We start from the raw sequence: 24,509 nt of genomic DNA, 5'->3' as shown, positions 1-24,509 counted from the left end.
TGGTTTCATTCCCAAGGTGGGGTGGCGGCAGCCAGGGTCTTTATGATGTATCTAGCTTTATTAGGCACACAGCAAAGGTGGGACTTGCGGAATGCCTGGTGGGTATAAGGAACACAGACCACCACCCAGCCGGGTGTCGACAGAGTCCAGAGTGAGATCTGGCTGGATTTCCCTACTGTGCTGGGGGTAGCAGTGCCAGAGGGCTTGGAAGCCCTGTCAGGATATGTACAATCTAAAGTGGACAAGGGCTCCTGGATGGCTCGGTCGGCTAAGTGTCTGACTTTGGCTCACGTCATGATCTCACGGTTTGTGAGTTCGAGTCCCACGTCGGTCTCTGTGCTGACAGCTCGGAGCCTGGAGCCTGCTTCAGATTCTGTGTCTCCCTCTCTCTGTTCTTCCCCCGCTCATACTCTGTCTCTCTCTCTCTAAAAAATAAATAAAACATTAAAAAAAAACAAAGTGGACACACCCCCCTGGGTGCCAAGAGCCATCAGAAGTCCTCGGGGAAGCAAATGAGAGAAGGAGAAATGAAAACCAAAGTCACAAGGATGCCAAATGTTCAGTGGTAGGCACATGGCCAGCGGTATCAAGGTCTCTAAGGCAGGTGTGGGGGTGGCAGGGAGGCTCAAGATGCTTCTGATCCTTTCTCCTAAGAAACCAGAGTAGAGATGATAAAAACCCAGAACTAAAGCTTGATTTCCTAAGGGCTTACTTAAAAGGTTAAGTGGTGGAGATTCAAGAATGAAAGCTCTGCTTTTCAAAGGAGTTACCATAGTGTTAGGAGCACAGCATATCTGAAGCCAAAGATATGAGCCTCTACAGGCAGAGACATAATACTGAGGTTAAGTGTCCAAACATGATTTGAAGGGTTATTTTATAATCCAAGTAAATAAGGTCACACCTAAATACTGGAAAATACTTACGTAACAGCTTTACAAGATTGAATAAATATTACCTATCATAGGATGCTTGATCATAAGCCTAAGACATACTGGGTTATTATTCACATTCTTAATAAGTAATGCAAAGGATATGTTTCATGCGTAATAAAGCCATCAAATAGACATAAAATATAATCCTTCAATGATAATTCTAAAGGGCAAGACAAGCATTTCACTTTACAATTTAACCTTATTAATAGAATAGTCAAAGATCAAAAAAATAGGTATAGAAATTAAACACATTTGGGTCATCCACTGTTATGTGTACTAAGGACCAATAAAGTATTTAGTCAATGCACCTGATACTTGAGGGCATACTCAGTTACTTCACCCTGGGTGGTGAGCATGTCTAAAAGGGACGCATTGCTTTTTTGGGCCCCAGGGAAAGGGTGACCCACTACATCTGGGAGTCCCTGTCATTTCCCACCCTGGGTGTCACTCCCAGGGTGCCCTTCTCTTCTCAGGACCTACCTGGGTAGTGCACACTGGACTCCCTACTCCCAGCACCCAGATTTCTTTGGAATCCAGAGAATTAACAACCTAACTGTCCCCTCCCCAAAGTAGCCTTGAGCAGTGACCATTGGGAGCTGGATACATTGTCTCAGCTCCCTTACCCCTTGGGTGGGAAAACTCTCATATACAATTCTTTTTTTTTTTTAATCTTTATTTAGTTTTGAGGGAGAGGGAGAGACAGAGGGTGAACAGGGGAGGGGCAGAGAGAGAGAGGGAGACACAGAATCTGAAGCAGGATTCAGGCTCTGAGCTGTCAACACAGAGCCCTAAGCAGGGCTCAAACTCAGAGACAGTGAGACCGTGACCTGAGCTGAAGTCAGATGCCCAACTGACTGAGCCACCCAGGCGCCCCATCTCATATACGATTCTATACTGGGTCCTACGTAATGGTCACTGGCTTACTGACACACCCTTTCTTGACTCTCCTCCTTTCCCCGTTTTATTTCCTGTATGCCCTACTGGCATTTTCCAGGATCCTCCGACCCTCAAATAAGCTGTTTGTATCAAATTCTTATCTTAGTGTATTTCTGTGGGAGCCTGAGCTATGATACTCTGAGTTGTCTTCATCATCTCTGGGCCTAACTTAGACCTTCCCAAGACCCCGTCAGCTATATACAAATCACTGATGGTGCCATGGGACCAGCTTAACTGAAAACAAATATGCAGGTCCCATAGCTGACTTGGGGTGAGGGTAAGCTCTTCATTCCCAAGGATTATTAGCAGCACAGAGCTGCACAAGGAAGAAACCTTGTGAAAGGTCATCATGGGAAAGGAACAGCAGGGTGTGGGTAAGGAGGGGACATCAGGTAGCAGCAAGCACCTAGAGAGCCATAGGGCACCAGTGGGTAGGAACCCTTTCCAGGGAGAAATGGGGAAGAAGAGCAAGCTGAAGTGACCTTGCCTTGCCTCTCCTTTGGCCCTGAAAGTACACTCCGAGACTTCCGCCATTAAGCCCACTGCTGGGCTTCTCTGCTCTCTCTCTTAGAGCCTGCCTTGTGTCTGCACCCTTCCCAGCACCTTCTGATCTCTCTCTCTCCCCCGGTTCAAGGTCTGTTCCTAAGCCATTGGCCTTCAGTCCTGGATGCTGTCATAGGGATCATACTCATTCCTGTTCCTGGGGATAGCCCCCAGGTCACTTTAGATCCCTGTGTGCTGGAAGGCTTCCTGTAATTGCCTAGCCATCAACTCCTTTCCTAAAACTGTCAAGGAGCCCTTATCCCTTTGTAATGAAGGCTATATCCATGTTGAGTTCTTTGAAAGCTACAATCTGCTTTAAAACATAGCGATCAATCTTGCCCTCTATTCTCAGTCCCCTGCCACTTCAATTATTTGTTTGTTACCAGATCCTTCTTTCTGTTTAAACATCTTCTTCACAGTCTGGCAGGCAGAGCCATCCCCAAGGCACACACCGCAGCGATCTTCCGTGGCATTGGAGCCGATCTCATAGTCACAGCCGACCATCTGTGGGAAAGAGAGGCTGAGGGTGACTGATATAGACGGGGAACGTCACACCTGCCTTGGACATCTGACTTCTCCTTTCCCCCTGCTCTTGATGAGATTGGGGCTGGGGACAGATGCAAGAACAACAGTTCCTTTTCCTGGTGGCAGCCAGAGGAGCATCCAAAGCATCCACAGATGGTAAAGAATGGTTAGAGGGGAAAGAGGTACCCACTGAGTGGGTCTCCAATTGCCTCTGAGTCACAGGCAGAATTGAACACAGTTCCAAAAACTCAACATTGAAAATGTCTTGGAATCAGAGTTGATGGAGTAGTTAAATCCCCTTCCTATGTACAAACCTCATTCCCCTTCCTCTCTAATGAGAGTTTCCAGGGATGATGTAATTATTCCACCTATAATGTTCAGTCCCTTTACATTCCTCACTGAGGTTATCTCTGCTTCCTGTCTGAGCACAGCAGGTGAACCAGCAGCCATGGAGGAAGATCTGGCTCAATGCTGAGACTCCTTGAGTCCCACGAGGGATGAAATCAGTTGACCATCATCAGATTCTTTTGAGCCTCCTATCACCCCAGCCCCAATGCACTTCACACATTGCCATATCCCAGCCATTGAGAGCTTTCTCCTGTGAGCTGAGACTGAATTTACCCGTATGCTCTGGACCTGATCCCTTCCTAGTGTTCTTCCTGCCGGCCCTTCTCAGTCATCTTCTTTCCCTCTCCATGGATCCGTCTCCTCAGCCCATCATTATGGCCCACTCTTTCCCATCCTAAAATCCCCATGCTGGAAAAGGCATGTTCATCATGTATCATCAGATACCAAAACATCATGACACTTAGATAGAAAGTGTCTAAGTTGAAGGTCTTTGTTGTTTGCTCTCTGGTAAAAGAGAGAGGGGAAACGGTACCATATTCTACTAGTCAGATTGTTCTCTGTTTGTGAAGAATTGTGCCTAGGTAGTCTTTTTCTTCCTCAAAGACAATTCCCTTTCTTGTTTTATTTATTTTTTTAAGTGTTTATTTTAATTCCAGCGAGGTAACATACAGCATTAAATTAGTTTCAGGTGTACAATATAGTGATTCAGCACTTCCATACATCTGCTGGTGCTCATCACATTTCCTGTCATTTCTAAAGCCATCTCAAATCGACTGAAGGGAAGAACAGTTTGGGTTTTTAAATATAACCCTCCCTCCACCAGCTGAACAGAGGATTAATGGCCAGTGACAGAAAATAACTCCATTCCTCAAACTAATTGTCTCTTCAGGTCCAAGGACTGTGCTACCTGACCCGTTGGGAAAAAACAAAGTGCTAAGAGATTAAAAAAATTAATCATGCCAATCAGAGTGGGGAAAAAAAGGAATTTTCTGGATGTGTACTCAGTGGTCATGAATAAAATGTCAACCTTTCACAAGCGATATAGGTACATCAAGCTGGAGGGTCCTCTAATAAGCTGACTTTTACAAATAATACGCCCAGAGACTTTCATTCCTTCACTGATTAGGGAAGAACCAGGGAAACTTACTCCGAGACAAAGAAATTTTAAAGTGTTCTTTTTAAATCTCTGCCAAACAGGGATAGATAAGAATGTGAAGAATAAAGGAAAGAAAGCCAGAAAAACAAACACTTGAGCCCATCTTTCCTCTCCAGCAATATTTGCCCGCGTACTTGGGAGCGGAGGTGGGGGTGGGAGATGGGAGACCCAGCAAGTCAAGTGTCTCACAGAATATGTCCCATAGAATATCCAATGCATTCTTGTAGAGTCTTCACACCAAATACTTCGCCCATCAGCTGCACGCAGCATAATCAACACTGAATAAGTGTGTAACAGGAAGCCTAGGAGGGCATAAGTCAGGCTTCCTTGCTCCACATAAAACACAGGGGATCTCAGGGGAAAATAAACAGATTTCACTGTGATTTTTCATGCCATGTGCTCTGGCAAAAGGGCCCACAACAATATTGTCTTTCTGTTTTCAGGAGAATCAGTGGTGGCTCTCCTGCTGCTAACAAATGTGGACAATGACTCCAGCAAGACTCTCCTCTAATGTGACTCCTAGCATGCCAGACAGCCCCTCCAATGGGCAACATTTTTGAAAAAAAAAAAAAAATTGATTTCCCATAATTCCTTTATTTAAAAAACAGCTTTTGGGGCACTTGGGTGGCTCAGTTAGTTAAGCATCCAACTTTGTCTTGGGTCATGATCTCACGGTTTGTGGGTCCCATCCCCTGTGTTGGACTCTGTGCGGACAGCTCAGAGCCTGGAGCCTGCTTCAGATTCTGTCTTCCTCTCTCTCTGTGCCTCTCTCTCTCTCTTTCTCTCTCTCAAAAATAAATAAACATTAAAAAAACAATTAAAAGCAGGTTCGGGGTGCCTGCGTGGCTCAATTAGTTCAATGAATGACTCTTGATTTTGGCTCAGGTCATGATCTCACAGTTCCTGGAATTGAGCCCTGCATTGGGCTCTGCGCTGACAGTGCAGAACCTGCTCAAAATTCTCTCTCTCCCTCTCTCTCTGCCCCTCCCCTGCTCATGCTGTCTCACACTCTCTCTCTTTCTCAAAATAAATGAATGAATTAATTAAATAAATAAACAGCTTTATTGAGGTACAGCAGATACATAAAATACAGCACATCTTTAATGTAAACAACTTGGTAAGTTTGGACTTATACAAACACTGCTGAAACTATCCCTATAATCAAGGTAATAGGCATATCTGTCCCCTCCAAAAGTTTCTTTATGACTCTTTCTGTGCATGTGTGGTAAGAAAACTTGGCCAGTGAGAGGGTCTATCCCCTCAGCAGATTTTTAAGTGCACAATATAGCATGTCAACCATAGGCATCACATATACAGCAGATGTCTAGGACTTTGCCTCCTGCATAACTGAAACTTCGTACCCATTGAATAGCAACTCTCCATGGTTCCTTCCCCTCAGCCCTTGGTAATCCCTGTTTTAGTCTCAGCTTCTATGAGTCTACTTTAGATTCCCACAGTGGAATCATGTGGCATTTGTCCTGTGACTGGTTTGTTTCACTGAGCATCATGTCTTCCAGGCACATGTCACGTGTGCAGGTCTCCTTTTTTTTTGGAAAGCTGAATAATGTTCCAAAGTAGGTATACAACATGGGATAGACCACATTTTCTTTGTCCACTCATCTGCTGATGGACATTTGGGTTGTTTCCATATCTTAGCTGTTGTAAATAATGCTGAGTACATGTGAGTACAGGTATTTCTTCAAGATCTTGATTTCAATTCTTTTGGATACACACCCAGAAATCCCATTTCTGGGTCATATACTTCTAGTTTTAATTTTTTGAGAAAACCTCCTCTACACTATTTTCTGTAACGGCTGCATGGTTGTACAATCCCACCAACAGTATACAAGGGTCCCAATTTCTTCACATCCTCATCAATGCTTATCTTTTGTTTTTTTTTATATTAGCCATCCTAACAAGTGTGAGGTGATATCTTATTGTGGGTTTGATTTGTATTTATCTGATGTTTAATGATGTTGAGCACCTTTTCATATACCTGTTGGCCATTTATATATCTTCTCTGTAGAAATATCTACTCAAGTCCTTCACTCATTTCTTAAATTGGTGTATTTGATTTTCTGCTATTGAGTTGTAGGAATTTCTTACACATTTTAGATATTAACCCTTTATTATATGTATGGTTTGCAAATATTTTCTTCCATTCTGTAGGTTGCCTTTTTTTTAATGTGTATTTATTTTTTAAAGAGAGATAGGCAGAGTGGGAGAGGGAGAGGGCCAGAAAAAGAGGGAGACACAGAATCCGAAACAGGCTCCAGGCTCTGAGCTGTCAGTACAGAGCCCGACACGGGGCTCAGACTCACAAGCCATGAGATCATGACCTGAGCCAAAGTTGGACATTTAACCCACTGAGCCACCCAGACGCCCCTATAGGTTGCCTTTTTTATTCTGATTATTATGTCCTTTCTGTGCAGAAGCATATCATTAATTCTTAACCCCATCATTTGGGCTGAGGAGCGTACTATCTTGGATATTATTTAGAGAAATCAGGTTCCAGTCTTTCACCCACACCTCCAGCCCTATTAGTGAATAAATAATATGTATTCTTAGCAATTCTCATATTTTGCTTACGGTTAACACTGTTTTACTTTGTAAATTCTCAAGTGACTGAGAACTGAAATACCAATTTCAATTACCTAATCCACCTGGAATGTCATCACTGCTTTCTACAGCCCTGTGGCAAAGGTAGAGATTGAAAGTACGTCTGGTTCTAAGATGAGACTCATTCCCAGCCTGTGAAACTTTAAGTGTAATGACAGGGCAGATTTAGGCTTAACTGAAAAGAACAGGTAAACGATACTGGCATTTGATAAAAGGGACAGTAGCAATAATGCTGTCCTCATCATAATTTTTGAGGGTTAGGATCTGGCATTCTGGAGGGAGATCTGGCCCGGAGAAACTGATATGAGGATGTTCAGCAAATCGCTGAAATGGCCAAAATGGCCTTAAGAGAGAGCAAAGAAAGTTCAGGACAGTTACTGAGAGAAATGAGAGAGGGAGCTCACTGAGGACAGGTAGAAAGACTGTCAGGTAAGGTGGAAGACTCGGTTGGGATTGAAGACCACTGACTTTAAGGGCACAAAGTCACAAAGTTGAATGTTTATTTTAAGAAGTGTTCAGTAGTTTGAGGGCTCTTGGATGGTTCAGTTGGTTCAATGTCCGACTCTTGATTTCAGCTCAGATCATGATCTCGTGGTTCATGAGTTTGAGGGCTCCACACTTGGGATTTTCTTTCCTTCTCTCTCTGACCCCCTGCCACGTTCTCTCCCACTCTCTCTCAAAATAAATATATAAACTTAACAAAAAGAAGTGTGCAGTAGTCTGATCATAAGAGCAAAGCAGGGTTGAACAGATCCAAGGTCCAGGGTGAAAGGTGATGAAAACCTAAGAGGAGAAGTCTCAGGACTTCTGATGTGATAGATCAGGAGACCTGGGCTGCTTAGGAAGGAAGTTAACCCAGAGCTATACTGACTGGGAGAGAGGAGAGAGAAGAAACTAAAGTTCAAGAACTGGTTCCCAGGAGAAACGGGTGAGAACTGAAGACTAGCAGACTGCCCTAAGATAGTAGGTGAAGCTGCACAGCCAGGCAAGCTGGGGGCAAGCATGGGACCATCTGCCCGTACATTTAAAAGCTTATTCCCTGTCATGCCTGTGATTAAAGATAGGAGATACCCTGAAAGGTCTAAGTTTAAATTCATATCTTTGATAAACAAGTTGAAAAGTTTACTGTAAGCTTTTTAAAAATGGGGAAGGGGCTGGGGTGCCCAGGTGGTTCAGTTGGTTAAGAGTGCCACTCTTGATTTTGGCTCAGGTCATAAGCTCACAGTTCATGGGATTGAGCCCTGGTTCAGGCTCTGTGCTGATAGCAGGGAGCCTGCTTGGGATTCTCTCTCCCTTTCTCTGCTCCTTCCCCGCTCATGCTCTCAATCTCTCTCTCAAATTAATAAAAACTTTAAAAACAATGGGGAAGAGGCATAGATAGTTACTCTTAGAACAAACTCAGTCCTGATCAAGACTAATTCCCTTAACAAGAGAATCTGCAAATCTAACAGGCCAAAATGCTGGCAAATATTATAACTGCAAAATATAACTGGCCGAATATATGAATATAAGCAAACATTTTCATATTCACAAAGAAGATAGATTATTAGACCCTGCTTATATTTTTTTCTGATGGTGTATCTTTTTATTTCAATATATGTTCAATTCCCTTTGAAAAAACTGTACTAATTAAATAAGAAGACTAACAGAGCTGAAAATAACCACAACCTGGATCCTTGGAAGGTAAATTGTTTTCAGGCTATTAAGGTAAATTTGATTTGACATAATCTTTCAGCTTAAAACCTTGTTCAGTGTGGTAAAGAGAGAAAGTGGGTAATTATAGCTTCTAAAAAGCCCTGATTTCCAAAAAGAGTAAGTCAAGCTGAGAGACTCCAGCTTATTCTATTAAGTTGATTTAACTGGTGTCAAGAGAGGCACCCAAGACCCCTTATGTTTTGTTCAAAACACCTGTGTTTCCCATGCTGTGCTAAAGATATTGTCTCTCTGCTTGCAAACATGTTTAGGTCTAACAGATAATTTTAGTATCACATTCATTCTTGGTGATTAAAGTTCTCAGCCGTAGCTCCATGTGGCAATTACCTGGGAAGTTTTTAAAATGTCAATGCCCAGGTCCCGAATCCCAGAGGTTCTGAATCAATAGGTTTCAGATAGAGTCCAGACATCACTAGTTTTTAAAGGGTCTTCAGATGATTCTAATAGGCAGCCAAGCCTGAGAACCACTGCTTTGGACTGTGATGGGGCTGTTTTGGCCCGAATTAGCTAGACAAACCTTTCCCCACCGTGGAGAATAGATCTAACCCAAATACATATTGATTACTTTTGGCTCTTTGTAGCTACAGTGATAATACCTAATGAGTGTGAAGAAGGATTTCACGTGAGCTCCTTCTAATGTAGAGTATGACTGTGACTTGCTTTCAGCTCATTCATTCCCGGGAATCATCACGTTGCCTCTTATGCTTTGGTCCCTACTGGAATAAGTCAATAGGCAAATTGAAGGTAATAAATGTATCTTCCCAGGGTCCTGAACATTCATGGGCAAGGGCTTTCCATGGCAGCAACTCAGTCCAGTGGGGAAAAAATTATGATAAACATTGGCAAAAACAAATAAAATGCATTAAGAGTTTATTGTGTGTCAGGGGCTCTGTTAGGGGCTTAAAATATATGCCTTTATTCTTCTTGACACCAACAAGGAGGACACATTAACATCCCAATTTTAAGAAAAAGAAACTGAGTCTCAGCAAAATGTATAGAGTTATATGGCTGGTAAACAATGGTATTAAGTTCATACTCTAGAGCCTGAGAACTAAGCATTATGCTTTACGAACACTTAATTAGAACTTTATAACTTTTCTTTCACTGATTAAAAACACCTTTTCTTTAAACTGAGATTTATGCCTGGGTGTTGGATCACAAAACTTGTTCATCAGTTCTTTGCAAACCAGACCACAAGCACTGGAAAGGAATTCTTCAATGGTTGCACAGATAAAAGCATTGACGAATCAGGTCTCAGTAATTTATAAAAAGGTGGAGTTGAAAATGGAGTCAGTGTGGAAAAGTTAAACAGAAATCAAAAAACTTGGCTTAAAACTACCTGTCATGCCATTTCTCTTCCTGAGAAGACCATGTTGGCAATCAATGTAAAAACACTTTGTGCAAAACACTATACAAACCATTGTTAATTTCAGCTTTTTTCTCAAGTTTAAGTACTCTGCTGGCAAGTAACCAATGAATAATTAAAAAAAATGTTTTTTGATGTTTGTTTCTGAGAGAGAGAGAGAGAGAGAGCGAGTACAAGCAGGGGAGGGGGAGAGAGAGAGGGAGACAGAATCTGAAGCAGGCTCCAGGCTCTGAGCTGTCAGCACAGAGCCTGATGCGGGGTTCAAACCCATGAACCTCGAGATCATGACCTGGATCGAATTCAGCCGCTTAACTGACTGAGCCACCCAAGCACCACCAAATGAATAATTTAATACCACTCAAATAATCAGGGTTGCCTTTCCTAATAATTCTTCCTTGAATTTGGTTCTTCTTTGGTTTGGCCTTACTCTATGCTTAAAATAATATCACAGAGCACATCAACAAGTCAAGTAAGAAAGACCACAGCAGGAGGGAAAGTTTTCAATTTCAAATTGTTGACCCTGATGAACAAGTCTTATCTCATAGACCATATATAAAAGCCAGACCACGTGCAATTATCATGAAAGCAAAAGCTTAGAACATCTGACTTCCTAAGTTAATAAAAATCATGATTTTATAAAGTTGTAGATGAAGGAAACATACCCAATACCTTACATATGCCATTAATACAGACATTTCTGCTGTTGCCGCCTTCAAAGCAAGGGGTACCATCAATGACAGCATCCAGCATTTTCTCGGAAAACTGGCCATCTATTGGTCGGCAGTAGAGCTCACAAGGATGTGCTGGAGTGAAAAAGAAAGAAATCCTTGCAAGTTAGCATTTTTAGCTCAGCACCCTTCCTGCAGGATTCTTTTGTACATACAATGCCCCCAAGTGTTGTTCATCTGGAAATTCCCATCTTTCACCTTTCTGTGATGCATGCTGAAATGTAGGCTTTTTTCTTTATCCAGTTAAAGGGTTTTACAACAAATTAAATTGGGAAGATTGTAACCCTTCGTTACAAATGATGAGATCTTTTTCAATCCAACACTGAACTGGGCTTGTAAAAATAAGATGCAGCGCTTCTGGGGTTAACCTAGAAGAGAAATATTAGCAACCAGTGCTGTACGACTCCAGACAAGCATTGACACCTGCCCACTACTTGCTGCAAAGTAAGTGGACCTCTAGGGAAGAGGGAGTCCCCTCCTAGTGGGCCAACTCCCTACTTAACACCACTGCCACAATCATGACCCCACCCCCAACAAATATCTTTCTTTATTCTCCTCAAATCCGAGAAGTCCTTGGACACAGATTTACAGACACGGAGAAACAGAAAGTCTGATTTTTTTTTATGCTGAAGCTGAAGCCTATAATGGTTTACCATAATGGTCTATCTCATCCTCCTGGGTCCTACAATGAACGCATTCTAGGGTTGAATTTTCTACTCCCTTATGAATGCGTATAGGGTGATTTCCAGCACAGGAATGGTTCTAAAGATTTACTTAATAAAATATGTACCTATACACAGGTAACTACAGTTATCAGAAAGATAGATAACTTTTAAAATATAAATTGCCTTAAGATTTTTAATAGGTAATACATGTATAAGAAGAATTCAAATAGTAATTTTCTTTTGAATATTACATCTTGTTTCTTTTTTTTTTTTTCAAATGAAAAACTTGAGAATTTCTTTTTCAGAAAGGTCTTTCTAGGGGGTAACCCCTTTTGGAGCTGTTTATTGGGGGAAATCCTTGAATTTCCTCATGGTAAGACCAGCTTAGGGCTCAATGAGACCACCCACAGGCCATGGACCCAACCCATGTTGGATGGGCGGCAAATGCAAAGCCAGAGTGCTCAACCCTAGGCATGGCTTCTTGAGGATGCAATGATCCATTTGGTAAAGAAATAAAAGTATAACTAAGAGCAGAAACTCAAACACTGAAACCCTGGGCAAACTTTAGACAAAGGTCAAAAGCATCTGTTTAACGCTTAAAGGAAAAGGGTAAAAGTAGATAAAGAACAACTAACTCATTTTATACAACGAGCAGTGGATAGGTGGTCTGAGAAAATGAACAAAGTCCAAATGAGTTGGAGAGATCACAGCACAAAGTGCCAATGGAAAAGGGCCAGAAAACTCCCGGGACCAGGTAAGACATGGGATTATTGTAAACTTCATTCCTGGCAGTGTGATTAGCTCTGTCACTGCCTGAACTGAGCCAGCAGTACTTACAGGGAGCCTTCTGGGCACAGCTCTGCCCTCCTAGAGACGGAAACATCCATCCAGGTGTGCTGAGTCGAGGGAATCATTTCGTGAAACACAGGGCTATTAAGTACTTGACAAGTTAAGTAGAAGGATGCAGGCAGGGAAACACTTTTAAATAAGACTTTGATTTGAGCTTTAGAATTTGGATTTGAGGTTTTGTACTTGGACACATAAAGCAAAAATAGAAAGCAGCCCTGAAGAGTTCTGGAGCTTTTCTATAGGAGTTACCTGTTTCAGCCTGCAGGGAAGGCCTGGGACCAGAGAGGGGCCTACGGCACAAAATTTAAGAAGGCACTCACTGCCAGGAGTTGCATAAATGGGTCCTCCTAGCAAGTACATCTCCATCCAGTGGCAGATGTTGCAATGAATTCCAGAACGCTAAAGTTCCAATATTTGCCTTCATTTTACTCCCCCTGGGCTTGTGCTATTTGACTCCTTCCCCAGAGGAAAACACTACTAGGGACTTTCACTACTCTTATTTATATAGTGAGGTAAGAGGAATTTTGCTTAATAAAATAAGAGCCAATATATCACTTGCACACTATTTCCCAGATCTGGTTGTTCTTCATAGTGGTTATCTATCTCATTTTAACAATCACAATCACCCTATGGTGTTAGTTCTTTTATTGTCACCATTTCATAGATGAGGCATAGAAAGATTAAGTTTCCCAAGACCTCACAGCTTGAGTGGCAGAGCTAACCCTGGTGGTTTAGCTTAGAGCCCACTTTACTAACCTCTAACCTACAGACACAGAATTTTCTTGAACAAAAGACAAATGTCTTTGATAAGCTCTCTAAAGAATCCACTCTTCATGTTATTAGGCAATGCATTTATTTACAGATCATATCTGAGGTGCCAACTTGGTAGAATTCCAGTGGGGGTCCATTTTAGTATCTTCTCACAGGGCTTAAATATAGTGAGAATCATCAGACTCTGGAGCCATTTATTTCTACAGAGAGTATATGTAAAAGTTTTAGCTCATGAAAGTCCAATATTTCCTTGAGAAAGTTACTTAAGCTTTCTGTGACTCTGTTTCTTCATCTGAAAAAATGGGGGTAATAATATCTACCTTGCAATGTAACTGTGAGGGTTAAGATGGAGATTGTATGTTGAGCGCTCAGCATGGTGCTTGATATACAGTAAGTGCTTAACAAATGGCAGTTATTATTGTTGTTTTCACCTCCTTATCATGAACTCGATAAATTCTAAAGATCCTTGCAGCTGCCCCACCACGCTCTGCTATCTAGCATGATAGCAGCCAAAAGACACATATTTTGTAATGCTGATTCAACTCTCATTCCCACACAGACAAATCTTTCCTGAAATAGCCTCTTCTCCTTAGATTATTCTGTTATGCCACTTCTAATCAATGCTGCACTAAATTCACACTTTGTTTCACTATATTCTAAACACTTTCTGTCTTGTTGCTATAGCATAAAAAGTTCTAGATCCTACTTGGTCAGTAAGTGGCTCCATGATCTCTCTTTACTGCCACTGTGGACCTGGTTCCAAGATGTTCCACTCATACAATAACTACTGAGGTCCTCACAGCTCTACAATTCCAAGACTATGAATTTTACAAGCTCCTCAACCAAACTGCCATACCTCAAGGGCACTTCAGTCATTTGTGCATTGACCAGCTACTGCTGGCCAGCTAGCAGCTAGATCCACAGGGATTCAGTTCTCAGCCCTAACTCTCACATCTTGCCCAAGTCCTTCTTGGTCTCTAGTCTGCACAGAGGGGATTGGCAGAGAATAATATTAAAATCTCCAATGAGGTATTTGGCATTGAGTGGTTATTTAAATGTGGCAGTTATTATCATTAACCTTTCCTAGTGAATACTAGCAGGACATTATACCTAGAAAAGGCTCTTAACCCATGTTTACTAATTAACAAACATTATAAAGGTCAGCACTGTTAGGGAGAAAATTTTGGACCAAGTGGCAAAGAGATCATCTCAATCCTGACAGATAATCAACTCAGTCATAAAAATGAACCTTGACCTTAGTGATAGAAGTCAAGGATGCTGGGGCACCTGGGTAGCTCAGGTGGTCAAGCGTCTGACTTTGGCTCAAGTCATGATGTCGCAGTTCACAAGTTTGATCCTTGCATCTGGCTCCACACTGACAGTAGAGAGCCTACTTGGAATTCTCTCTCCCTCGCTCTCTGCCCCTCCCCTGCTTGTGCTCTCTCTAAATAAATAAATAAATAAATAAACTTAAAGTCAAGGATATTCATTGAAATAATGAAAGTTTTATCCAGAAAGAAAAGGACAAATCAATTTAGTTGTATTTACATAATGTTGTTTAGTATATTCACAGACTCACTGTGCAGTACTATAAGGAGGTAAGCTGTAATGCCATGACGTTCTGCTAATGAATAAAGAAAGCCGCAGAATTAGCAAAGTATGATTTCATTTGTGTGCAAACTAAAATCAGCTGTTAACAATGGTTGCCTCTAAGGAGTAAGTTAAGCATGATGGGATGAGAATTTATTTTTATTTCATTCTATTATGCACACTTGCATTTTTTTTAAAGAAGCATACATTCCTTTCAAAAATAATGTCTTGGCTCTCAGACAGCAACACTGGAAAGGTCTCTTTTCTTCTGTGATAATAACACATCTCCATGGAGAGAGGCCCTCATTTCCAGACTTCATTTTGCTTGTGCAGAATGGGATTACTACGTCCTTCAAGGTTAGACAGGCTAGCTGACGTATACTTCATGTAAGAAACACAAATTTCTCCTGAATCTAAGCACAGTGGTCTCTGGTGTCTTAGGAATAATATAATAAATAATCTTTGGGCAACAACAATAATAGCTTACAGACCCACCTGTCCCGACTCCCCAAACTTGCACACCTATGACCTATAGGGGTGCCTAAGGCCTGAAAGAGCCCTGTACTTGAAAGCAGCCTTGGGAATTGAAGGTTCAAGGCTATTTTAGCATTTTAGAAGACTGAACCCCACTTCCCTGTCTTCTCCGCTGGCCTTTGTTTTTCATGGCACTCTGGGCATGTCATTAGGTGATCTATGATAGGGATCTGCAGAAGGAGACAGGGGTAGCAATAGACACTCTTAGTTCTCAATGGTCATCATGAGTCTCAAGAGTCTGTCCCAGACATCAGCCTCAATGATTCTGTAACATCCACAGAATATTTTCACTGTCTCATATTTATTCATCTGTCCTGACACATCCCTTTGTCTGGATCATAGATTTTTTTTTTCTCTACCTTTCAAGAGCTTTCAAATCTATTTATAATTCAGCTAAGTGAAACCTCTCAGACTCATTTACTGGTGAACTCTCACCCTCACACTGATTAATCCTCTCAAAGAAAGCTTAGGTAGCTGAATGAACTTACTGAATCAAAGGTTGCATTTTCAATTCTGGTGAAACAGGATGGCTCAACATTTTTGGATAATGATGTTAAAGAGTGGTCATTAGAAGTGAAAGATAAAACTTGGTACGAAGGATAAAAAATATTTCTTAGGTCAAGGAAAACTTTTGACGCATTTCACGTTCGTGAGTAGATTGCTACTGGAGTCTCACCATTTAAAAAAGTCCAGTTTCTAAAGTCCATTTGCAGGCAGGGCCCCATGGGTATGAACCCCATGCAGTTGGCCGGGGCTTCACACGTGGTCGAATGATCTGTGTCGCTGTCTTAAAGCTTTTAATTTTATATTTGAACTTGTGTTTTCTAAGTAAGGTCTGATGAGACTATGAAGTGTGTTATACCAGCAGAAGATGCATGTTATACACACACCTGCTGTTTCTTTCCAGATTTTAAGAAATACCAAACCTGAAGCAAAAGGCATAACTTAAAATGTTTTATTGTTGTAACAAGTAATATTTAACTTAAGACAGAAACTCAGTTTAATCAGCTGAGCTGAGCCTTTAGATCAGCTTGGAGGAAATAACAAAAATATATGAAAAGTCCTGACCAAAAGCTCAACCGAAACTCAAATAATTACCAGGACTCTGTAACTTTCGCTAGTCTAAACTTGTATAGTCTTTTACCTTCTGATAGGGTAATATTACAATCCCCAAATATATCAAAGTATATATTAATTAAATGTAAGAAGGTATTAAAATTAATAAATTCTACAATAACCATGGAGGTATAAAAACCAAGAACAGAGCTATTTTTTTTTAATAAATTAAACCTAGGGGGCGCCTCTGTGGCTCAGTTGGTTGAATGTCTGATCTTGGTTTTGGCTCAGGTCATAATCTCACGGTTTGTGAGTTCAAGCCCCACGTTGGACTCTACACTGACAGTGTAGAGCCTGCTTGGGATTCTCTCTCTCCCTCTCTCTGCTCCTCCCCTGTTGTTGCTTTCTCTCTCTCCCTCTCTCTCTCTCTCAAAATAAATAAATAAACTTTAAAAAATTAAAATAACTAAACCTATTTCACTGATATCTTAGACTTTCTATTTACTATAAATTTTTGTGTTATGTTATCTTTTGATTATGATGTTTAAGAATTGTGATGATACATTTGGAATTGCAATTTAATTTATTTGAGAAATATAGTAATTTTGTGATAATGCTTAAATGTTGAGAAAAAATTGGTTTTCAAAGATTCAAGACAGATTAGTTGAACAAACCTAGCATTCATCATAATGCAAATAATTTTGGGGGCTCATCTACCCCCAACCAGAATTCCTGGGCCATGAAATCATCTGTTTTTTAAAATAGAAACATCATCCTCGGTAAAATTCAAAACCCAATGCATTGTTGTTAAGGACACAGGCTAATCGCAGTCTCTGTTTTACTGGTTAATATTTAGGCTGCGGAGTCGGGCCTGGGCTAACTCCTCCTGGCTCTACTGTATAGTCTGAGTTTGGGCAAGTCAATTCTCTACATCCACTAGCATGTCCGTAAAAATTGGGTCAAAACCTTAAATTTCCTAACAGGATTTTCTTATGGAGATAAAATTAGGAAAATGCACATACCATACTGAGTGAAGTGCCTGGCACAGAGCAAACACTGACATAAATTTAATATAAGCCATTCTCATTGTCAGTTAGGAATTTGTTTCATCGCAAATAGCAGAAAAATGTTGCTTCCTTGTCTTAAATAGACAGGAGTTTATTTCTCCCACGTGACAGGAAATTCAGAGGCAGTGATGAGTGAGCTTGGGAAGCTCAGGGCAAAATACAGGCTGGCATACACCCCCTTTCCCAGGTGGAATATGTGTGATATTCCTCGGACACTCCTGGCTGCCCAAGAGCAAAGGGAAGGGGTTTAAGTGCGTGTCATGGTGATGTGGGAAACTAAGACAAATGAAAAATTAAATTTCCTTACTGCCTACAGCCCATTGACAAGTCTTTGAGACCAGCAGAGTGACTTCCCTCTAGGAGCTCAGCTACCTTGATGATGACACTTTGCTGGGGGCAAAAGAGAATCTTAGCTTAACATTATTCCAACCTCGAGGATCCTGTAAGTCTACTTCCTTTATCTCAACTGCTTCAAGATATATGCTGACAATCATACTCCAAGCTTAGGCCGCGCCCCCCGCCATATACATCTGAAGGGTCTCATGACTGAGGTTTTATTAAACAGTAATAAGTGGTATTTCCCTAGCAACAACTGGCCCCTCAAAGTCCTGGAAACCTTGCTTCCAAAATACCTTAGAGTCTTACTCTATTCTTGACCCCCTTCCAACCTGAGGGTCTATAATGAGTTACCCGTCACAACCCCAGTACAGCTCTTCCTGCCCACAGGTCCTGTCCCAGTGCTTTAATAAAATCACCTTTTCGCACCAAAGACGTCTTCAAGAATTCCTTCTTGGCCACCGGCTCTGGACCCCACCATCACCCCAAAACTTCATCATTAGGAGTATAAATCTCTCCTCCTTCCAGTCTTCCTGCTCAGCCATCTCAGCAGGGGCATCAGCTTTCTGGCTGCAGTGTGATCTGCTGTACCCCCAGACAGCAGGAGGGGGAAGGGTGCATGGCAGAAAGGTAAGGGGGTGAGGGCCAGCGGGGTCAGTGCCTATTAAAAGCCCTCCCAGAAGCCTTACCCAAGTGGGGACTCCATCTTTATCTCTTTGGTCAGGATTGGTTTTCCTGGGCATATGGGTTCCTGAGTCTTTCCGTTTTCCCTCTTCTACTGTAGAGGAAAGTGAGGGTGAAGAGGGTTGTGATTGGCTTTGAGATGTCTGCAAACATCATCCTTATTAGTCCATCATTTCCTCTCTTGAAGCCATAGGAATCCCTAACTAGTCAAAACAGGGGCTTCTGGCTAAACGATCTCCCAGTTGCTCCCCACACTTATATTCTCTTTAAAGATTGTTTCTCTCGAAATCCCAAGTATTCCTGTAATAAGCTCTGTGCACACCACCCAGGCCCCCCAGGTGCTGGGACTCATCCCTCCAGCTCCTGGGAGCACTGCCAGCACTAGCCCTGGGAGCTTCCTTACCAAGGACACTCACTCCTTCCCAGGGTGGACCACATGCCGGGACCAGTCCCTGTGGGGCATAAAGGTTTGGCTCTCCCACTTCAACCTGGCAACCCAGAAAGCCTGTTGCAGCCGCAGAGCACCCTGCAGGGTAGGATAAGGCCTCTGCTGAGCCTGCACTGTAGCTCGGCTCCCCCTGCACACTCCCTCTTCCTTCCCTCTTCCCCCTCTTCTTCCACAGCTGCTGAACCTCCTGTATGCTACTCCTGTCTCAGAGTCTGCTTCCGAGGGAATCCTAACTGCAGCAACTCCTGAAAGGTATTCCTGAAGGATTCTATTCCACGAGGAGCAGATGTGGTTCAACTTCACGTCAGACCCTCCACATTTGCTGGGAACCTCACTGGCTTCAAGCATTAATAAGGCTTAAATATCTAGAAGCAACAACTGAAAAATGAGCCTAAATGAATTTGGGCTAAATTAGGTAGTCTGAGAAAACTGAAGACCTAAAAAGAGAGGGAGATTCCAGGAAAGTGATGACATCAAGATCAGGCTCTGGTCATTTCCTAATAGAAGATGCAGGATATAAACACATTTCTATTAACATAGGCCAATGAAGTCCCTGGAAATCTATACAGATTAGTTTAGGTCTATCTATCTATCTAACATCTATCATCTATCTATCTATCATCTATCATCTATCTATCATCTATCTATCTATCTATCTATCTATCTATCTATCTATCTATCCATCCATCCTATCAGCCTCTTAGACTTATGCTTCAATTCCAGCTCCATTATATAAAGTCCTGTAACCTTAAATAAGTCATTGTCTCCTCTGAGACTAAGCTTCTTTATCTGTAAGGATGGGGAGGGGATAAGTGAGACAATATAGTGAGACAATATAGAGTCTCATGCTGATATAAATACTGACTCAGAAAATGCAGTTGATTGTGGCAGCTCTTCACACCGGTGCCTACATGAAAGTGATCAAATGGAGTTTGGATAATTTTTTTTTTCTCAGGAGTGTTGGTTAAGAGAATGTCTATATTGGAAAGGAAGTTGATCTAGATTAGCAGTTTTCAAATCTTTTAAGCAGAAGAATTAATTTTCTTTTTCCAAACAAGATCTTCAAATAAAGCAGATAAAGTCAGGATTTTATTAAGCATAAATGTTGTAAGTTCAAGTATATAGCGTTTAAAAATAAGTCAGTGGGATCTAAAGAAATTATTAAGATAAACAGAAAATTTTGAAATCAAGCTTATGGATGGCAGTTACAGACTTACACTGGCTGCAGCATCTAATTATTTTCTGTGAGTTTTTTGGTTGCACAGTATTGAAAAATCTTGACTCATACAGACAAACAATTGCAAATGAGAACAGGTTAAAGAAACTCAACCTGCAATCCCAGGATATTTTTCAATTAAATTATGTTCATGAGAGACTTTTAAGGTGTGCAGAAAGCCAAATTAATTTGACTGTGTAACTTAGAGCATTGGTGGCCTTTCATATGTTAAAACTTAATATATAATAATTTTGAGTATAAGCATTGCTCTATGGCACTTTTAAATGCCAGTTTAACATTTTTTTTTGAAAAATGAAAGTAGAATCAAGCATTTTGGGAAGCCCTGGGATTCCAAGCAGCAGAGTATGAAAACTACAAGATTTGATGGAGTTTCTTCGATTATTCCAAATGTTTAAATCTATGACTCTTCTGTCATTGGCTAGTTAGTGCATCTCCTGAAGGTCACTTACCAAGACAGTTAACACCACCCACTGTGTGGGCTGAATACTCTGCTGTGTATTTACTTTATCCAATGGTAACTTCTAATGGTAAGGCTGGGAGGGGGAAGTGCTCAATGCCTGGCCTGGAATAAATGCTCCATACCTAGCTGTTGACATGAACAACCAAGTATACTTCTCTCTACTAGGGGTGCCCATCAACTAAGCAAATAAAAACTCTGTAGGTTAGAGTTTAATAAGGGAAGTAAATCAGTGTGTTGATCAAGGTAGTAGCTACTCGGGTGAGCAGCTAAGTCATTATGCTTAAATAATGGCACAGGAGCCTGCAAGAAAACCACCAGGATGGAGACAGAGGCTGATAACCCAGGTATATAGTGTTGACACTCAGCTTAATTCCCTCATATCAGCCTCAACATCAGTGACAGATGCAAACTAACCACAACAAAGTGAGTGAAATTTATGTCTGCTTTCACGATTCATTTATTTAGTACCCATTGCTCTGCTATGTAATATGGAGGCATACGACAAACGCTTTTTAAATAAATGAAAAGCCAAGCCAAACCAAATATTTGTATTCTAAGCCCAGTTACTCAAGCTGTCAGAGTTCAGCACACACAATCCCCACCCTGCATCAGGCAGGGAGCGGACCCTGTCACAACCCTGGGATAGTTATGCTATCTTAGTTCTGGAAGGTTGCTCATTTGGGGTCTATAATACTACTGTCCTAAATAGTTCCAACATAATAGAGAATGTCAAAAATATAAATATAGATGGTACTAATTGGAAGTATCTTTCATCATTAGTTTCTTGTGTCTGTGCGTGTGTGTGTGTGTGTATGTATATATGTGTGTGTGTGTGTGTGTGTGTGTGTGTGTACATGAGTACACACATGAGTTTGGCTGGATTCAAATGTCAGGAACAGGAAGCTGAATTACACTAGTAACCAAATGACTCATCCCCCTAGAGCAATGAATGATGCTCAACAATGTGGGGGCAAGGAGAAGACATTGCTCGTGACAACCAAAAGCCTTCAGGGTAGTTTGGGGACCCAATACGGGCAAAGCACCGCTGAGTCTTTCCTTCAAAAGCAATTGACTATACCATTTTTTTAACAGTCCACATATGTAATTTTCATTCACTGGCTGACATCTATGATTCCTCTTGTGTTTTCAGAAACACAAGATGAGCACTGGGTGCTCATTTTTGGGATGAGCACTGGGTGTTGTATGGAAACCAATTTGACAATAAACTTCATATACTGAAAAAACAAATAAAATAAATCATGAAAAATTTTTTGGTTAGTTATTTTTTACTCCCTGACTCAAATCTCCTTAGCTCAGGAAAATCTTTTCTCTTTCATTCTCTACTTGAATAATAACACACTGCACAGATATTTTTTGATGCCAGTCTATAGCTAATGGTTAATGATTCTTCTTCATTTTCAGGAGAGAAGGGGTAACTGGTGCTGATACAGGGGTAGCATTGCCAAAGTTGTTGTCCCATTCTGCAGTTCGGTTATGTCACCATGCCCTGATGAGCATCCTTTAATTACTTCATTTTATTTTGTACCCTTCTTATACTGTCCTGTACTTTAAAAAAAAGTTTATTTCTGGCCCAGAGCTGGCTCTCACTTATTTCTGATGAAGGCATTCTTATCATCCTGTTTTTCCTTGTGCTTTTCTCCTGTCAAATGGAATTATTGACTCTATTTTAAATGTCTTCCCTTTTTCTTCTTCCAGTAGTAAGGCTTCTCATGCTTAAGAGTCCTCAACACTTCCTTAGAAGTCTTCCCTGAAATTAGTCCAAACTTACAATGACCTTTTCTGAATTTCTGCCAAAATTATAGTCAGTTCACACTCTCATCAATGAGCACTTTCATCAGTAATCAAGTACTTTCATTGATTGCTTAGCTGCACCATGTTTTGAAGGGAGCCACCATGTTTGATAAGCTTCTCTTTTATCTCCCCCAGAGCTCAGCACAGAGTTGGATATATTCAGCTTTCAACATTTGCTGATCAACCTAAGCAGGTCGTGTTTCCATTTTCAGAAGTATAAAACTCCTCATGGTACAATTCTCTCTTTATTGAACTTTGCAGGGCATCCCAGACATTCTGTGGTCTCCCTTGTGGTGGCTGCGGCCCTAGATATGGAATATATTGTCATAGCTCCTTACCTGGATTAAAAACTGGAAACCAGTGGTAGAATTCATTCTTGTAGGGAACGGTGTCAAACTCACTGCACTGCATCTGCCGAAATGTTGGTGCATCTGGGCGACAGGGGTGGACGTTGCACAAGCGATAGCGTTTTCTTTCTCCGGTGCAGTACTTCCCTCCAAACTTTGGTCTATGAATGAAACAGACAAATGGTTTTTTTAGTTTCCTTAAAGGCTAGCATTTTTCCTTAAACATCCCCTGGCATCTGGTCATGGCTGTTCTTTGCCAAACCATGTCCTGTTCTATCCTTACAACTCACCTTTTACATCAATTCTTCCAATTTCACACATTTTTTGGTTGTTGTTGTTGCCCATGACCATTGAGTCCCAGGTCTATAGTTGCCTAATTTGAAATACTGTGTGTATCTTTTTGACTTATATATCCTCCTGGCCTTCAAAACTCAAAATATATACTGAGAAGGGATACATCATATTCCCTCCAAAATCTGCTCCTTCCCTACTTCCTACTTAGCAAGTTTCAAGTGGTCAGATTTCAGAAGCCTCCATCCTTTGCCTTCCTTTGACCCCACTGTCCATCAGCTGCCCAATCATCAGCCATGTCTTTGTACTTGCTTCCTTCTCTTCGTTTCCACAGTCACCAAACTAATCTAATCCTTAACTCTATTCCTGTCTCCCCTCCACCCATCTTTTCCTTCACTCAATCTACTGTACACACATCTGGTAAATTTTCAGATTAATGTAATTATTTTAGTTTCTTGTTTCAACCCTTTTCACGGCACCCAATGACCACAGAATCAAGTCCAGCCTCTTCAGCTTAGTACTCAAGGCCCTCATGATCCTGACTTAATTCACCCTAACAATTACTTCGCACCCTCCCCTTCATTTGCATACTGTTCCAGTGAGGCAGGCTGACTTATTTTATGTTTCTTTTCTGTGCCTCTGGATAGACTTCCCCTGTGGTAAGTCTCTGAATGTCTACATGCTACCTATGCTTTCAGGACCGAATAATGCTATGTCTCCATCATGAATTCTTGGATTTCTGCCAGAAGTAGTCTCTTTCTCCTTTTCAGTGACACTTGATTGAACCTACTATCTACTTCCAGCACTTATCATTCTAAAACATAGCTCACTAATGATCCAATCCAAGTTCTATGTCATGTATGGTCTCTAAGTCATACTTTGAGTACAGAAGCCTCTTAAACATTCAATGAATGAATAAGTTAATCTTATTTTAGAATAGTGCCTGGGTGGCTCAGTTGGTTAAGTGTCCAACTCGATTTCAGCCCAGGTCATCATCTCACGATTTGTGGGTTCAAGCCCCGCATCAGGCTCTACACTGACAGTGCAGAACCTGCTTAGGATTCTCTCTCTGTTCCTCTCCTATTAACTCTCTTTCTCTCTCTCAAAAATAAATAGAAACACTAAAAAATTAAAAAAAAAAATCCTTCTCAATCTTTTATTTCTTTTGCAATACACTTACGAGCAATAACAACCTTCCCATCAGGATCAATTATTTACTCAAAAACGGAGGAAGAAATATAAAAAAAGCTGCTGTCATAGAAGAGGAGGAAATCTCTGTCCTTTAAGAAAGTTCCAGACAGTCTACGTATGCCTTCTTATCTCCACCTCACTGCATCTGAGATTAGGTATTGTGTCTGCTATTGCAGTGCAGCATAATGGGGTTAAATAGCCTGGGGTTTGAATTCTGCTTTACTTTGTATTTTAGTTAGATTATTTTGAACAAGTTACCTTAGCTTTTGTGTGTGTGCGTGTGTGTGTGTGTGTGTGTGTGTGTG

At 41.3% G+C, this 24,509-nt stretch overlaps 1 protein-coding gene across 1 annotated transcript in view; it reads right to left on the bottom strand.

The window, feature by feature from the left end:
- Positions 1 to 24,509, bottom strand: part of LOC102959469 (A disintegrin and metalloproteinase with thrombospondin motifs 12) — a 301,054-nt gene that overhangs the window by 77,405 nt on the left and 199,140 nt on the right. Inside the window, exons 12-14 of the mRNA XM_042956966.1 lie at positions 22,714 to 22,883; positions 10,808 to 10,941; positions 2,795 to 2,915 (exon numbers count right to left, since the gene is read on the bottom strand). Of these exons, the coding sequence (XP_042812900.1) occupies positions 2,795 to 2,915; positions 10,808 to 10,941; positions 22,714 to 22,883 (425 nt within the window). The remainder of the gene's footprint in view (positions 1 to 2,794; positions 2,916 to 10,807; positions 10,942 to 22,713; positions 22,884 to 24,509) is intronic.

Source organism: Panthera tigris, chromosome A1, assembly GCF_018350195.1.
Source record: "Panthera tigris isolate Pti1 chromosome A1, P.tigris_Pti1_mat1.1, whole genome shotgun sequence".
Classification (NCBI taxonomy): Eukaryota; Metazoa; Chordata; class Mammalia; order Carnivora; family Felidae; genus Panthera; species Panthera tigris.
The sequence above is the reverse complement of the archived record's forward strand: the minus strand, read 5'-3'. Positions and strand labels throughout refer to the sequence as shown.